The sequence below is a fragment of the Rhinopithecus bieti genome, unplaced genomic scaffold, assembly GCF_001698545.2.
Source record: "Rhinopithecus bieti isolate Rb0 unplaced genomic scaffold, ASM169854v2 scaffold_53432, whole genome shotgun sequence".
NCBI classification, from domain to species: Eukaryota; Metazoa; Chordata; class Mammalia; order Primates; family Cercopithecidae; genus Rhinopithecus; species Rhinopithecus bieti.
This window is the reverse complement of record NW_016820698.1, coordinates 498396-516471: the sequence shown is the minus strand read 5'-3', so window position 1 is coordinate 516471 and position 18076 is coordinate 498396. Positions and strand designations below refer to the sequence as shown.

At 40.5% G+C, this 18076-nt stretch overlaps 1 protein-coding gene across 1 annotated transcript in view; it reads left to right on the top strand.

The window, feature by feature from the left end:
- Positions 1-18076, top strand: part of MOGAT1 (monoacylglycerol O-acyltransferase 1) — a 44605-nt gene that overhangs the window by 7908 nt on the left and 18621 nt on the right. Inside the window, exons 2-5 of the mRNA XM_017859900.1 lie at positions 8834-9012; positions 9747-9951; positions 14808-14982; positions 15549-15748. Of these exons, the coding sequence (XP_017715389.1) occupies positions 8834-9012; positions 9747-9951; positions 14808-14982; positions 15549-15748 (759 nt within the window). The remainder of the gene's footprint in view (positions 1-8833; positions 9013-9746; positions 9952-14807; positions 14983-15548; positions 15749-18076) is intronic.

The window sequence follows — 18076 nt, the reverse complement described above, 5'->3', positions numbered from 1 at the left end:
TCCAATTGTTCCAGCTCTTTTTTGAAAGATCATTGTCAGCTCTCTACTGCATTGCCCTTGTGCCTTTATGAAATACCAATCGTCCATATATGCATGGGTTTATTTCTAGACTTTTTATTCTGTGCCATTGATGTGTTTATCTATCTTGATGCCAGTATCATGTTGTTTTGATTATTGTAGCTTTATAATAATTCTTGGAATCAGATATTCAAACTGATTCCAACTTCAAACTTTGTCGGTGTTGTTGTTTTTCAGAGGTGTTTTGATTATCCCAAGTCCTTATAATTTCCATATGCATTTTAGGATCAGGTTGACAATTTCCACACCAAAAAAAGCCTCCTGGGATTTTGACTGGGATTGCTGTTTGAATGGAATTAGCTTATAATTTAATTTGTAGAAAACTAACTGAACTGATTACAGTATATATGTCCTAAAACCAAGAACATTTCTCTTCCATAGCCACAGTACAATTACCCAAATCAGAAAAATATTTCAACAGTTCTCTTACTAAAGTCCTGTGTAGCAAAGGAATCCACATGTTGTATTTAGTTGGGTTAAACAGAAATTATGGGCAGTCATTGTTTTGGACTGAGCTCCTGCACTAGGCTCCAGCAGATGCGAGCAAACCAAAGTGGAGTCACTCATCCTATGTGCCACATAATCAAACTTGAAACTTCAAGGAAGCAGGAAGATCTCCAAATAGACCGGTTTTCCTGAGATCCAGTCTGCCTGAGTCAGTGTAATAAGGAAGTCGCCTTTGCTTTAACCTTTATAAAAAAGAAACCTGAAGTGACATGACAATAGCCAATCCACTTTTTCTTCCCTCTTGGTCTGTTTTCCTTGTTTCTACGTTACCCACTGTTCCACCATTACTCAGTAAAAGCTCTCCTTCTGTTTTGCAGAATGGAGGCTGCCCTGATTCATGAATAATGAATAAAAGTCAATTAGCTCCATAACTAAATTTGCTGTAATTTTGTCTTTTCACATTATGTTGTCTTATTAGTTCCTTTAATCTGGAAAATTTTGAGAAAGTGCATTTTAATATTACACAAGGGATTCTTGGCCTTTTGTAAATGCTAGTGTGTCTCTTTTGTTATGGATTATCTCCATGGATTTCAGTTTGAGCTATACAGAGTATTTGTGTTTATGGAAACCTTCCTGAAATATTCAGAACATGGGGCTGGTTTCAACCAGATGTTTGTTATAATTTATTTGCCTTCTTCAGGCAAGGAAGTAGGTTCAAGATTGACTGTGCTATAAAACAAGAAAAATGTATTTCCCTGTATGCAACACTTTTTAAAAGCAGTGTAGCATAAACCCACATATGAAGAAAACTAGGCTGCAAAATTCTGCAAAGGGGTCTGATGAGATTTGTCTTTTAGCACAACCCTTAAAAACTCTGGGAGGCAAGTTCCCTTAAAATAGAAATTTTAAAATCAGAAGAATTTACACTTACATTCTTATGTTCCACAGATGGCACAGATAGGTATTTCAAAATATAGTGTCTCTGGGAATAAGAAGGGAAAGAAGTGCTAATGGTTTTTATCTCTGAATTTTACTTACTTTCTCCATACTATGTTAAATGGTTAAAATAAGTATGGAAACAGCTTTCATGCAGAAAATATGAAAATTTTGGATGAGAATAGGAAGAAAGAATACATATACAAGTTAAAGTCTTAAATTATTTCTTAATTACGGTCATTATTTAATGCAAGTAGACAAACGTTCAATGGTTTTCACAATGTTTTGGCTGATGCAGGTCGTTCATGGAGATTTTATAGAACAATTTCACTTATTATAAATAGCTAGGTGAGTGGAATGGAGTCAGAAAGGGTAGAGACAACAGAGGGAAAATCGTTAATGTATGGAAATTGTCTGTGTAAGCGTTTAAGCGCTTTCCAGAAGCCACAGACCTGGCCACCACTCCTTGCCAAGTCTTCAATTCTTGGAAACTGAAAATTTACATCCCTAATTTTGCTGGACCAACCCTTCTCCAACTCTCCAGACACCAACTACGTATTCTATAGTTCAGTTCTGATGCTGTGTACCTGGAGCTAGGTCTCACAGGTGAAGAGCTCAATCTACAAGACTGCCCCAACTTTAGATGCCAACCACAAGTCCAGGTTGGCACTTGTGCTTCTTTCTGACTGGCTACAAATTAAGGATTTACACAACCTCCTCCTTGAACTCTGTCATTTGCTATGATGGCTCACAGCGCTCAGGAAAACACTTATGTTTGGCAGTTTATTTTAATGGATATGATAAAGGATATAGATGATGAGGTACCTAGGTAGAGGTCTGGAAGGTTCCAAAGCACAGGAGCTTCTGTCCTCTTGGCGTTGGGGTACACCAATCTCTCAGCTTGTGATTGTGTTCACCAACCCAGAAGCTGTCTGAACTCTGGACTTTATGGAGCCTTCCTCATTTAGGCATGGTCAGTTACTAACATGATCAGTCACTAACTCCATTTCCAGCCCTCTCCTCTCCCTGAGGATGGGAGTGGGGCTGCAGGTTCCAAGCATCTAGTGACTGCTTAGTCTTTCGGTGACCAGCCACCATCCTGGAGTCCACCAAGAGTTGCCTCATTAGAAGAAAAGACATTGCTGTCATTCAGGAAGTTCCAAGGGATTGGAAGCTCAGCATCAGGACTGGGGTTCAAATATTAGAACAAAAGACGGAAAGATGTACCTAGCACCCCTGTTGATCAGGAAATTACAATAGTTTTAGGAGCCCTAAGCCAGGAACTGGGGGCAGAGACCAAATATTATTATGTCACAGACACAGTTTTTGGTACTTACAACTAACAATACTGCGTTATACACTTGTTTACACAAGTGTTTGTTACGAGGTAGACTGCATGTTAAGTGCTCTTACCATAATAAAATCAAAATTTTTGAAAACATATTCTTTTTTATCCAGATTTAGCAACTTTTTAGCATTTTGCCACATTTGCTTTCTCTCCCTCTCACCACACGCACACACACACATACACACACACACACACTTTGTTGTTGCTGCTGAACAATTTAGAAGAAACTAAGTTGTAAACATTGTAACACTTGAATACTATAGCATGTATCGCTTGAAAACAAGAATTTTCTGTATAATCAAAATCCTACTATCATACCCAAGAAATGTATCAGGGATACGATAATCTTATTTAATACATGGTTTATATTCAAATTTCCTTAATTGTCTTCAACTTTTCCTTTATAGGTAGACCAGTTCCTATAGCTTTTATTTGTTTTTAAAGCTTTTATAAGGTTGATTATTTTTAAACAGCCCAAGCCAATTATCTTGTAGAGTGCCCCCGCCAACCTGGACTTGGCTAAGGTGACAGAGTGTATTTCCCATTAGATCCTATGAGGAGGCATCATGTCATTTTGTCCCTTTATTGATGGTGCTAAATTCAATGATCACACATACACTTTGCTGGAGCCCTACTTGTTTCAAACATGTAGTAAGTTTCCAGTGATGGGGGCATTGTGGCACTCTTCACAGTAGCCAAAGGTGGGAGCAACCCAAATGTCCATCAACAGATGCGTGAATAAGCAGATTACAGTGTATGTGTACGTGGGAATATTGTTCAGCCATAAAAAGGAATGAAGTACTGATACATGCTACAACATGGATGAACCTCAAAACCTTGATGTTAAACAAAGGTCTACAAAAAACTTGATGTTAAACAAAAGTCTACAAAAGGTCACATATTATACCATTCCATTCATATGAATATTGAGAGTGGGTACCTCCATAGAAACAGACTACAGCCAGGTACAGTGGCTCATACCTGTCATCCCAGCAGTTTGGAAGGCTGAGACAGGAGGATCGGTTGAGCTCAGGAGTTCAAGAGTAGCCTGGGCAACATGGCAAGATCCTATCTTTATGAAAAATACAAAAAGTATCCAGGTATCATGGTGCGCACCTCTAGTCCCAGCTATTTGGGAGGCTAAGGTGGTAGGATGACCTGAGCCCGAGAGGTCGAGGCTGCAGTGAGCCATGTTCACGCCACTGCACTGCAGCCTGAGTGACAAAGTGAGACCCTGTCTCAAAAAAAAGGAAAAAAAAAAAAAAAAAAAAGAGACAGACTACAGATTGGTAATTGCCAGCGGTGGAGGGGAGGGAGGAATGGGGAGTAACCGCTTAATGGGTAAAGGGTTTTATTTTGAAATAAGGGGGATGTTTGGGAACTAGATGGTGCTAGTAGTTGTACAACATTGTGAATGAAATGCCACCGGAGTGTTCTCTTTAAAATCACTAGTTTTTTATGTTATGTGAATTTCACTTAAATTAAAAGAAAAAAAAAGGGCCGGGAGCAGTGGCTCATGCTTGTAATCCCAGCACTTTGGGAGGCTGAGGTGGGTGCATCACCTGAGGTCAGGAGTTCTAGCCCCCAGCCTGGCAAACATGGCGAAACCCCGCCTCTACTAAAATACAAAAATTAGCCAGGCATAGTGGCATGTGCCTGTAATCTCAGCTACTTGGGAAGCCGAGGCAGGAGAATCACTTGAACCCGGGAGGTGGAGGTTCAGTGAGCCGAGATCACACCATTGCACTCCAGCCTGGGCAACAGAGTGAGACTCCGTTTCAAAAAAAAAAAAAAAAAAAAAAGTGAGTGAGGGACAGCTTCCTCAACAATATGGAGAAAGTAGAATCTATGTGAGCTGAGTGAAAATAGAGTGTCATTGATAGGAAGCCGAGTTGTGGTTTTTAATCCAGAATATAGATAAATCAACTCAGCTAAAATTCAGGCCTTAAACTCAACTTGGTTTATGAATCTAGACAACTTTTGAAGTTATCAACATGAGTTTTGAGAGCTGCACAATGTAATGGCGTAGACCTTTATATCTCCCTCTTCTCTTTGAACTCCAATTTAGAAGAATCAAGTTACCTTGAATTGCTTAATGAGATAAAAATAGAAAATAGAGATTATCTAGTCACCTAGTTTTTATAGTGCTTTCTTCTTTCAATCCCATTTAGAATCAAAGGATTACAGGATCAGGTGCAGTGGCTCACGCCTGTAATCCCAACACTTTGGGAGGTCGAGCTGGGCAGATCACCTGAGGTCAGGAGTTCGAGACCAACTTGGCCATCATGGTGAAACCCTGTCTCTACTAAAACTACAAAAATTAGCCGGGCAGGGTAGCATGTGCCTGCAATCCCAACTACTCGGGAGGCTGAGGCAGGAGAATCCCTTGAACCCAAGAGGCGGAGGTTGCAGTGAGCTGAGATCATGTCATTGCATTCCAGCCTGGGCAATGGAGTGAGACTCTGTCTCACAAAAAAAAAAAAAACCTGCCATATTAAAGCCATATTAAAGAAACATAACCTGTTCACAGGGGAAAAAAAGTCCAAAAGGAAAATTTTAAAAGTAGTTTTTGTTGAGTGACAGGAACTTGCCTGATGTCCTGTCTGCATCTACATTTTGCATTCTCCAAATTTGTAATAGTAAAGAAAGTTATTATAACAGTGGCTCGCATTTGATGACTGGTAGTTCTGTGCCAGGCACTGTACACCCTTATGTTACTTATTCCCTTTGTGGCGTTTGGAAACGTGAGCTGTCACAAGCCCATTTTACTGGCAGTGCAATTGAGGATCAAGAGCTCATATAGAATTTGTCCCAGGTCAGGAAGCTTGTCAGTGGCAAATTCCGATTAGCAGTTCAATTCCAGACCTACATCTTAACTATTATATATGCAAAACATGTAATGAACATTAAAGAGATATATAGCATGTATAGAAAATAGAAGTTATCTAGTCACCTAGTTTTTATAGTGTTTTCTTCTTCTTCTTCTTTTTTTTTTTTTTTTTTTTTGAGACAGAGTGTCTCTCTTGTTGCCCAACCTGGAGTGCAATGGCATGATCTCGGCTCACTACAAACTCTACCTCTTGGGTTCAAGAGATTCTCCTGCCTTAACCTCCCAAATAGCTGGGACTACAGGCGCCCACCACCACACACCACCAATTTTTGTATTTTTAGTAGAGACTGGATTTCTCTATGTTGGCCAGGCTGGTCTCGAACTCCTGACCTCAGGTATTCGCCCACCTCAGCCTCGCAAAGTGCTGGGATTACAGGCATGAGCCATTGCTCCTGACTGTGTTTTCTTCTTTTGATGCAAAACATGTAATGAGCATTAAAGAGATATGCAGCATGTATTCAGGTATTCAGGGGTCGGTTAGTGGAATATTGAATTAGTAGCTTGGGGACATTATTTTTGGATCTGTTCCTGGCTCATTCTGTGATTAAAATTAGGTGAGTTTGCTTTTGGTGTCAGTTTCTCCATCTTTGTAGAAAGGAAAACAGAACCTCCCACTTGCCTGCTTCTTTATGCTTATGAACCTGCTTATGCACCTATAATAAGTTAGTCTACAGTGTTATTACCATTAGCTGGAGGACAGTGTGGCTTTGTGAAAAAGTGCATAGGTTTAAGGATTAGGCAGATCCAGCTGCAAATCATTTGGACACTCAAATTTCCTGAGCCTCAGTTTCTTTCTTTCTTTCTTTTCTTTCTTTTCTTTCTTTTCTTTCTTTCTTTCTTTCTTTCTTTCTGACAGAGTCTCGCTTTGTTGCCCAGGCTGGAGTGCAGTGGCATCATCTGGGCTCACTGCAAGCTCTGCCTCCTCCCGGGTTCATGTCATTCTCCTGCCTCAGCCTTCTGAGTAACTGGGATTACAGGTGCCCGCCACCATGCCCAGCTAATTTTTGTATTTTTAGTAGAGATGGGGTTTCATCATGTTGTCCTGAGCCTCAGTTTCTACAACTGTAAAATGGGGCAGTAACGTGTACCTTGGGGGTTGCAAGGAGGAATAAACGAGATGCTCCATATGCAGGGAAGGAGAATGGCTCTCCACTCAATAACTGCTCTTTCCCTTCCCAGTTTCACTGTAGCTTACCTGATCAAACTTTGAACACAAAAAAATGAGGCCCACGTACCTGATCAAACTTTGAATACAAAAAAATGAGGCCCATGTAAGTTTCCTGTCATTTTTTTGCACATCTTATCAAAATAAACAAATAACTAACCAATAGTGGCAAATCATCAGTACTCAGATCTGGATAGAAGAAAGCAAAGGAAGCAAAATAGAATGAACCTGGTAGGAATGAGGGCAGAAGGCACTCTTTACAGCGTGCTTTGGACTCATGAAAACTTTTCTGGCGGGTCCAGAAGGAAACAGGTACCCCACAGAGGTGTGGAGGACACATGCTCCCTTAACCTTTCATCCAGTCTTTTAACCTTTAACCAACTCTGGAGAGAGCAGCAAGTCCGTTTCCTGACTGGGTTCAGTGATATATCTGAGACATGTATTGATTTATCTGTATCAGGAAATATAAATAGGCTAGGCGCGGTGGCTCACGCCTGTAATCCCAACACTTTGGGAGGCTGAGGTGGGTGGGTCACTTGAAGTCAGGAGTTTGAGACCAGACTAGCCAATGTGGTGAAACCCTGTCTCTACTAAAAAATACAAAAATTAGCTGGGCGTGGTGGTGCGCGCCTGTAATCCCAGCTACCTGGAAGGCTGAGGCAGGAGAATCGCTTGAACCCAGGAGGTGGAGGCTGCAGTGAGCCGAGATTGCACCCATGCACTCTAGTGTGGGAAACAGAGCGAGACTCTGTCTCAAAAAAAAAAAGAAAAGAAAAAATATAAATAAATGTTCTCTTTTTGGTAAAACATATATGTCAGTAGATATGTGTATATTTCAATAATAGATTAAGGTGCTATTTATCTACTATCCACTTTGGTGGATAACTTGGGGACAGGGTTGTCTTTAACAAAGTTGATTGGCAGTAGATAAGAGTTTGGGAGTGGAAACGAACCCCAGATTGGAGACTACAGTGTGTTATAGAAGAGAAAGCAGCAACAGCACTCCTTATAGTCATAGTAGCTGGCATTTAGTGAAGATTTACTATGTGCCAGGCTTTATGTCTTCATGTACATCCTCTTTCTCTTGTTAGCATGTTTCTCTTTTCGTAATTTTTAAATTGTAGTATATAACATAGGCATTTAAAAAACGTATAGCTGAGCTACATGTGTTACTTGAAGGTAACCATTCTTGTCAATACCACCCAAGTCAAGTTTTGACAGTTTTTGCCCTGTGTATTTTGAAGCTATGTTATTAGGCACATAAATAATTAGGATTGCTCTCTCATTATCAAATGTTGCAAGAAGTGATGCATGCTAAGATCTGAAGAGTCCCACCTTTGCTATTTCAGTCTCTGACAGTAGAGTTCCTGAAAATGAAGTTTGTTGCTAGAATGGGCCTTCTTTGTGGACACATGAATAATGGTTGCTCGGTCAAGATAGGAAGATAGGATTTCCTGTAGTAGGAAATTCTCCACATCCCTCCTGTCAGTGATGATCCTTCCATATATTCACAGAGGGGAGCTGATGTAAAGCTATGACTAAGTAGTTAGACTTTAAATTCAGACAGATCAACCACTTATATGCTGTGTGGCTTGGGCAACTCAACCCCTCTATAAGCTTCCATTTTCTCTTCTTTAGAAAGAACATTATGGCTCGGTGTTTCCTCTACCCATTCCTTCCACCTCGCCTTCAAAACTAAAAAGAGTACTATGGCTACTTTATTGGTATTTGGCTATATGAGGATTAAATAAAAATAGCTTGGCAGGGTCCATAACACAATACTTGGCATATAGTAAGCATCCAATAAATGTTAAATAATACTATGTCATCACTGTCTTGTTGTATTACCTTACCTGAACTGAGGCTCGGTTTAACATATCTTGTATGTATTAATCCCCCTGCCATGGACCACTGCAGCGAGCAGATACTAACAGACACTGATTCCATGAGACTTTTTCTTTTCTTACAGGGCAGATGTCCATTGCAATCACTGTGATGCTGATCATACACAACTATTGGTTCCTTTACATCCCTTATTTGACGTGGCTTTACTTTGACCGGCATACCCCAGAGCAAGGAGGCAGGAGATCCAGCTGGATCAAAAATTGGACTATTTGGAAACACTTTAAGGACTATTTTCCAATTCATGTGAGTACAATTGTTTTAAAAATTATGTTGAGTTAGGAGGAGAGTGGAAATTTGTTTTCATCACATACATCTCAAGCTTCTTTTTCAGAGGGGGTGTCTTAGTCTGTTTTGTGCTGCTAAAACAGAATACCAAAGACTAGGTAATTTATAAAGAAAACAAATTTATTTCTCACAGTTGTGGAGGCTGGGAAGGCCAATACCAAAGATGTTGGCATCTGGCAAGAGCCTTCCTGCTGCAACAGCCCACAGCGCAAGGTGGAAGGGCAGGAGAGGCCAAGAAAGAGCAAGAGAGGGTTGAATTCATTCTTTTTTAAGGAACTTATTCCCAAGATAGCAAACCCCTTCTATGATAATGGCATTAATCCATTAACTCTGCTTTCATTCCTAATCACCTCTCATTAGGCCCCACCTCCAACACTGTTGCATTGGGGATTAAATTTTTAAACACTTACTTTTGAGGGACACATTCAAATCATAGCAGGGAGAAAGGCTGCAATTTGATTCCAATTACTAAATGAACTGTAAGCTGACTTGATAAAATCTAGAAGGCTGTATATAAAGGAATCTGGGCTCAGAAGATGGTTTGGAAATTTGGAAACAGCTCCAACCCAGGGAACAAAATGAGTCATGTTCTCCATTGTCTCTTGACACAAAAACTAGTCCTTTTGTTTCTCATTGGAAAATAATAAGGGAATTTTCTTTTTTTTTCAAATCTCAATATGAATGTGCCGTAGCTCATCAAAACTCAAGATTTGGATCCAAGTCACAACTATATATTTGGTTTTCACCCCCATGGAATATTGGCGGTTGGAGCCTTTGGGAATTTTTCTACAAATTATTCCGACTTCAAGGAGCTGTTTCCTGGCTTTACTTCATACCTTCATGTGCTGCCACTTTGGTTCTGGTGTCCTGCCTTCCGAGAGTATATGATGAGTATTGGTAAGTGATGGCGGATCACTGCTTCCACAGTGCTTTGGGGTAGCAGGAGCACACAGAACATTTCCTCACAGGCCCATGTGTGTTTATGGTCTCTTAGAGTAAAACCTGTTTTATCCTCATCTGGCACTTCCTATGTGGTCTGGGTGTTTCCTGCCCTCCCCCACTGGACTGTAAGTGTCAGAAAGACACAAACTGTGTCTTCTTTTCTGTTCCATCTTAAGTATCCAGCATGGTGCCTGGAACATAGAAATGTTCAATGAATATTAACACAATGATCAAATAAAGTAATGAATGCATTTTGTGTATTCAGATGTAGAAGAAGAAATCATGGATCAAGTAAGTGACAAATCACTTACTTGCCTTGGAGAGGCACCGTGCACACTGTTACGAATACTAGAAATGGAAAATGTCTTTCGTTGTGTCTTGAAGTATCAGCAGTGATAAAACTAAACATATTCAACTTGCTGGCTTCCTAGATTAAAAATAACTTGGCTCAGAAATAAGAGTCCAGGCCGGGCGCGGTGGCTCACGCCTGTAATCCCAGCACTTTAGGAGGCTGAGGTGCGTAGATCTCTTGAGCCCAGGAGGTTGAGACCAGCTTGGGCCACATGGCAAAACCCTGTCTCTACAAAAAATGCAAAAATTAGCTGGGCATGATGGCACACATCTGTAGTCCCAGCTACTCGGGAGGCTGAGGTGGAAGGATCACCTGAGCTTGGGAGGTCAAGGCTGCAGTTACTGAGATGGCGCCCCTGCACTCCAGCCTGGGTGACAGGGTGAGACCCAATCACAATTAAAAAAATAAATACAAAGAAATGAGAGCAGTGGCTCACGCCTGTAATCCCAGCGCTTTGGGAGGCGGAGGTGGGCTGGAGCACTTGAGGTCAGGAGTTCGAGATCAGCCTTGCCAACATAGTGAAACCCCGTTTCTACTAAAAATACAAAAATTAGGGCATGGTAGTAGGCGCCTGTAATCCCAGCTACTCAGAAGGCTGAGGTGGGGGAACTGCTTGAACCCAGTAGATGGAGGTTGCAGTGAGCCAACGTCGTGCCACTGCACTCCAGCCTGGGTGACAGAGCGAGACTACGTCTCAAAAAAGAAAGAAAGAAAAAAAAGAATTGTTCATGGTTTTCTAGATTTTTATTACGTCTTATTAATTTCTCAAGTGATTATTGTCATTATATACCTGGTAGGATATCACTAAGCACCCAAGGACCAGGGTTCACGGCTGGATTTTCAGATTCTGTTTCTCTTTTCAAAGTCCAGCCTGGTCCACGGGGCACACTAGAGGGCGCACTAAACCCTCTAAGCTATACCGCATCTGGCCTGCAGAGGGTGCACTATCCCCCTCTTAACCACCAAGAGGTTTGGTGGGGGGAATTACTTCTCCTCCTTGTTTTGTATACATTGTTTTAGAGTTTTATAAAAGGAAGAAAATTACAGGGAAAAATGTTTAAGTTTCACAAAAGCACAGAAACATATTTGAAGTGTTTGCTTATTCAAAGCATTGCTGCAGGTGAGTTTGAGTCGTATAGTTAAGAGAAGATTTGGCAAATTCATGGCCCAAGAGATGTGGGTACCCCCTTCTCCATGGCCATATCAGACGCATATACTCCATCTTAGAATCTTTCTCCGTATAGTGCCCCTACAGCCACTGCAGTTTACTAGAGTTGGCTTTGGAGAGGAAACCTGTTTGCAATTACTGGTTTCTTTGTTTTTTGTTTGTTTGTTTGTTTTGCTTTTGTTTTTGAGGGAGTTTCGCTCTTGTTGCCCAGGCTGGAGAACAATGGCGTGATCTTGGCTCACGGCAATCTCCAGCTCCCAGGTTCAAGTGATTCTCCTGCCTCAGCCTCCCAAGCAGCTGGGATTACAGGCATGCTCCCCAACCCCCGGCTAATTTTGTATTTTTAGCGGAGATGGGATTTCTCCATGTTGGTCAGGCTGGTCTGGAACTTCCGACCTCAGTTGATCCGCCCGCCTTGGCCTCCCAAAATGCTGGGATTACAGGCATGAGCCACTGCGCCCAGCAATCACTGGTTTCTGACATCATGAATTATTTTCTGTGGTACAACCTTCCTTTCCCTAAAAGGTAAATAGAAATATTCAAACTTTCAGCCAGTGGAGGTTTGGACTATCCTTGTCTCTAAGTCTAGAGAGTTATCTATACTTCCCAGAACCAGATTCCTAGGACAGTCCTTGGTCCAAGGCTGCCCCTCTTGACTGTGCCTGCCCAGGTGGCTGCCTCTCTGGGAGTGAAAGACTGACAGACATAGGCACCAGACCTCATGTAGTATGGAACCATAGAGCTTCAGAGGGCCTTTGCTGACAGCACTCGGTTTTGCTCTTACGCAAGAGGATTCTGCATCTGTGAGTTCTTTTAAATCCCACCTCCAACCCATTCCTCTTGTCCCATTTTGTGTATATCTATACCTATCAGGTGTCAGCCAGAGCCAACTGTGTTTCAGGTTCATGCTCCTTTCTGTTTACCCCTTAAGCTTGGACAGGTAACAGGATCAGATCACAAGAGCCATATATACCATACAGAGAACTTTAGGTTTTATCTTGTAGATAAGCCATAGGGAACTTGGAGGGATTTTGAGCAAAGGAGGGATCTGATGGATTTGGTGTAATAGAAAGATAATTCAGGCAGCAGCTTGGAAAGTGGTTACAGGTAGGTAGGCCTGGAGACTATGATGGAAGGGACCTGTTGGGTGATGAATGGAGAGGTGATAAGGGCTAAGCTAACAGTGGCAATGGCACTGGGGATAAAGAAGAGGAGATTAATATCAAAAATATCTGATAGAGTCACTAAGACTTAGTGATTGATGCATCCTCATGAAGGCAGCAACTGTATTTTGTCATTATTATCAACATCTAGCCCTGTACCTGGCCTATGGCAAATGCTCAATAAATGCTTTCAAATGAATGTGGTGGTTAAGAAAGGAGAAGGTGGCTACATATGGAAGAAGCTGTGTTTTGACCAGGTAGATGATGGTCCCATTCACCTTGATAAGTAATGTTGGAAGAGGGACCACTTTGAGGGAGAATTTAATGCATTTGGTTTGGAGACGTGTAGTTCGAGGTGTCTTAGAGCTGTCAATGTAGACATGTCAATTGGGCAATTGGAGATATGAGCCTGGAACCTCAGGAGGAAGATCTCCTGACAGATGGGTTTGGGAGAACTCAGCACACATAAATGGTATTTGAATCCATGGGTATAGATGAGGTTAGAGGACAAGAGAGATAAGGAAGGACCCCTAAGAAATAACAGCATTGAAAGATGGCCTGAAGACAAGGAACCTGAGGGAAAACTGAGAAGTGGCCAGAGGCAAGCTAGGAGAGCCAGGGGTGTGGAAACCCAAGAGGCCCTCTTCCTGGTGGAAGAGATGCACCCAACTCTCACTCAGGTTCACACAGAGCAGAATGGCATGCCTTGACCTCAGTGAAGGTTCAAACCCATCTAGGCAGGCTCAGGCTCTCTACCTTTAACCCAGCATCCTCTGCCTCTTAAGAGGGCAGTGGGTCATTCAGAATCCTGTCATAATTCCTCCCATAATAGAAACCCATAGTAAAATTAGCATACCATTTTCTTCAAGAGATGAGATATGCTATGTCTTTATAAAGCCTGTCTAACACATTCTGTTATGACTAAATAAAAATGGATAAAACCCAGAATGGAAAGACGCATAAGACATTAAAAGTGATTATTTCTGAAATGTAGTTCAAGAATGGTTTGTATTTTGTCTTTATTCTTTCCTATATTTTCCTCAGTATGCAGAACATGTGAAATCTGAAAAGAAATCTTTTAAGTTATTTTTACATGGGAAAGCCTGAAATACAGACTGAACAATTATCAAACTGTTTTAAATGAACAATTTACCAAAGGCAGACTATCCATATTGGAAACATGTAGAGATCTGGCAACTGATCTAGGTTGTCAAATGTCTTGATTTTTTTTTTTTTAACCACTTTGTATCAGTTCATTTCACACTGCTGATAAAGACATTCCAAGACTGGGAAGAAAAAGAGGTTTGAAAGACTTATAGTTCTACATGGCTGGGGAGGCCTCATAATCATGGCGGAAGGCAAGGAGGAGCAAGTCACATCTTACATGGATGGCGGCAGACAAAGAGAGAGCTTGTGCAGGGAAACTCCTCTTTATAAAACAATCAAATCTCGTGGGACTTATTCACTATCATGAGAACAGCATGAGAAAGACCTGCCCCCACGAGTCAGTTACCTCCAACTTGGTCCCTTCCATGACATGAAGGAATTGTGGGAGTTACAATTCAAGATGAATTTAGGCGGGGACACAGCCAAATGCTATCACATTTATATTATAAATCCAGGTTTGGAAAATAATGATCCATTTAGAATATCTGAAAACAGGCCATTGTATATTCAGAAAATCCACTGCAGCCTCTTGGAGAATATACTTTTTGGTTCTGTGTAAAACTTTGCCAGGATAAATATCAAGGCCACCATATACAGCTGAGGAGGTTGTGCACTGAACAACTCCAGGGGCAGGGGATCCTTTTACTCAGAATGCAATATAAATGGTGTCCTGTAGAGTTCAGCAGTGCACAGCCTACCTAAACAAACAAGTGGTAAACCTACTAATGACTGAATGGTATTTTAAAGACCTAGCCCACTACCTGCCAAAATGTTAACTTATTAATAGAATACATTACTAAAGATTTGACTATGAAAAATTACAAACTTACAAAGTGCTCCAAAGGTAAGCAGTGTAGGAAATTTTGTTAAATGTTTACTATTGTCATGGAATATTATGATAAAACGTTGTAATTTTTTTTTAAAAGGATAACTAGTTAAACTTTTTGTTTTATTTACTAAGGGCTAGTTTCAGTTTCCAAGAAAAGTGTGTCCTATGTGGTAAGCAAGGAGGGAGGTGGAAACATCTCTGTCATTGTCCTTGGGGGTGCAAAAGAATCACTGGATGCCCATCCTGGAAAGTCCACTCTGTTCATCCGCCAGCGGAAAGGATTTGTTAAAATTGCTTTGACCCATGGGTAAGTGGCCTTTTTTTTTTTTTTTTTTTTTTGTAAAGTAGTGGGTCAGCAAAGTAAAGACATTATTAAACAAACCACAAAGAAGTAAGGTGATTTTCTAGCCCTTAAAGACCTCCTCCAAGTCCATCTGACAGTAAGAGCAGGTGTGGATGTTCTTGGGGAATGGAATATGACCTTTTTACTACAGTAGCTCAATGCCATGACATTCAGCAATTAAACTTAACTCTAAAACAAAACAATGAGAACAACAACAAACACCAACATTCTATACACACAGTGTAATTTTCCAGCCAAATCAACAGTGGCCAAAGCTATAGATAAAAGAGAAGCTTCCTGGAACCCTAATTTTCTATAGAATAAAATCCCATCAATGGCTAGCCTGCTGAAATTCCTCCCTAAAGAATGTCAAGTTAAGACAGTTTCAGTGAACGTGAAGTTAGCAATACAGGAAGGCTTGGGCACATTTAAAAATTTTTTCAGAATTGGTTGCAAGAGTCAGCTAAACAGAATAAGTTATTTGAATCCTTTTCATTGAATAATCTCACCTGTCCCCTTTGTTGTTGCAGCGTCTCTCTGGTCCCAGTGTTTTCTTTTGGTGAAAATGAACTGTTCAAACAAGTTGACAACCCCGAAGGCTCATGGATTAGAACTGTTCAAGATAAACTACAGAAGATCATGGGGTTTGCTTTGCCCCTGTTTCATGCCAGGGGAGTTTTTCAGTACAATTTTGGCCTAATGCCCTATAGGAAAGCCATCCACACTGTTGGTATGTACATAAAATGACTACAATTATTAGCTCACTTTAAGCAATGTTTCTTGTTATTGATTGAGATGCTAATGCAAGGGAAGTGGCTTTGAGTTAAGAACTTCCTGAAATAATAATCCTATAGATGTCATTTGAGTTTTGTTTCTGGTATTCCTTTTATTTATGAAATGACTACATTTTCCACTAGAATAGGAATTGATTACTTTCAAGAATACTGCTATTGAATTACAAGTAAAATCCAATTTTCAAAATAAAGTTTCTAATACTCTATAATGAATCTATTTCTCTGTGCCAGCCGATTATAATATAGCAATTCTCTGATGACAAGTTATACCAGAGTTTATGGATAGATGAAAATTTTCGTGTGATAAGTGTCCTCATTATGCTCAGTTCACATAGGCATCAGTTTCTATAGCAAAACCTTTTTTTTTTTTTGCAGCTAGCTATTTTATATATATTCTGCTATTCTGCTATAGACTCATTTTATTTTTTTTATTTCCATAGGTTTTTGGGAAACAGGTGGTATTTGGTTACATGAATAAGTTCTTTAGTGGTGATTTCTGAGATTTTGGTGCACCCATCACTGCAGCAGTGTATACTCTACCCAATATGTAGTCTTTTATTCCTCACCCCTCTCCTGCTCTTTCCCCTGAGTCCCCAAAGTCCATTGTATCATTCTTAATGCCTTTGTGTCCTCATAACTTAGCTCCTACTTATGAGTGAGAATATACGACGTTTGGGTTTCCATTCCTGAATTACTTCACTTAGAATAGTAGTTTCCAATTCCATCCAGGTTACTGCAAATGCCATTATTTCATTACTTCTTATGGCTAAGTAGTAGTCCATGGTGTTTATATATATATATATAACAATTTCCTTATCCACTCAATGACTGATGGGCATTTGGGCTGGTTCCCTATTTTTGCAATTGCAAATTGTGCTGCTATAAACATGTGTGTGCAAGTATATTTTTCATATAATGACTTCTTTCCCTCTGGGTAGATACCCAGTGGTGGGATTGCTGGATCAAATGGTAGTTCTACTTTTAATTCTTTAAGGAATCTCTACAGTTTTCCCTAGTGGTTGTATTAGTTTACATTCCTACCAGCAGTGTGAAAGTGTTCCCTTTTCACTACATCCACACCGACATCTATTATTTTTTGAGTTTTTGATTATGGCCATTCTTGCAGGAGTAAGGTGATATTGCATTATGATTTTGATTTGCATTTCCCTGATCATTAGTGATGTTGAGCATTTTTTCATATGTTTGTTGGGCATTTGTATCTCTTCTTTTCAGAATTATCTATTCATTTCTTTAGCCCACTTTTTGATGGGATTGTTTGTTTTATTCTTGCTGATTTGTTTTCATTCCTTGTTGATTCTGCTGTTAGTTAGACTCATTTTAGTTTAAAAAGCTGCATGTTTGGGAGAATCCAGTTGAGGGAGGAGGGTGAAGACCATGTTGATAAAAATACTGAGGAATTGGCCAAGTGACCATGTTGATAAAAATACTGAGAAGTTGGCCAAGTGTGGTGGCACACACCTGTAATCCCAGCACTTTGGGAGGCTGAGACAGGAGGAATGCCTGAGCCCAGAAGTTCGAGACCAGACTGGCGACAAAGCTGGACCTCATCTCTACTAAAATTTTTAAAAATTAGCAGGGCACCATGGCATGTGCTTGTAATCCCAGTGCTTTGGGAGGCTGTGGCAGGAGGAGCACTTGAGCCCAGGAGTTGGAGGTTGGAGTGAGCTATGATGGCACCACGACACTATAGCCTGGGTGACAGAGCAAGACCCTATCTCGAAAAAACAAAAACAAAAACCCAGGAGCAAAGTATTTAGCTCCTCAGATTGGAAGAGAATTGGAGAGCTAAAATGAGAAAGTGCTGAGCCAGGCACTAATGGCAGAATTACTAAAACTATAAACTTATTATGAAACTGGAAGTAATATGTTCACCATGGATAGCTCATTAAGTAAAATTCAAATATAGTCAAATACTGTTTTAGGTCTGTTTCGCTAGGCTAGGATTTTACTACCGTCAGTTTATAAGTGCTTTCCATTTAATGTGCAATCACATGACTTTTTTTCACAGTATTTACACTTATTATTATTAAATCTTAAGTATCTGAAAGGTATAAATATGGGTCAAATGGAAGAAAATAGGAACTGAAATCAAATTATTACAGATGCATGTGAAGAGTGACTGTTTTTCTGTTTTCCAGTCTCTCTGAAGGGAATATGGAGGAGAGTAATTCTGATATGGAACTGAATTGGGGTGATATTTCTTTCCTGGGAGAAATTCCTATGGAAGGGAGACAATTATCAGA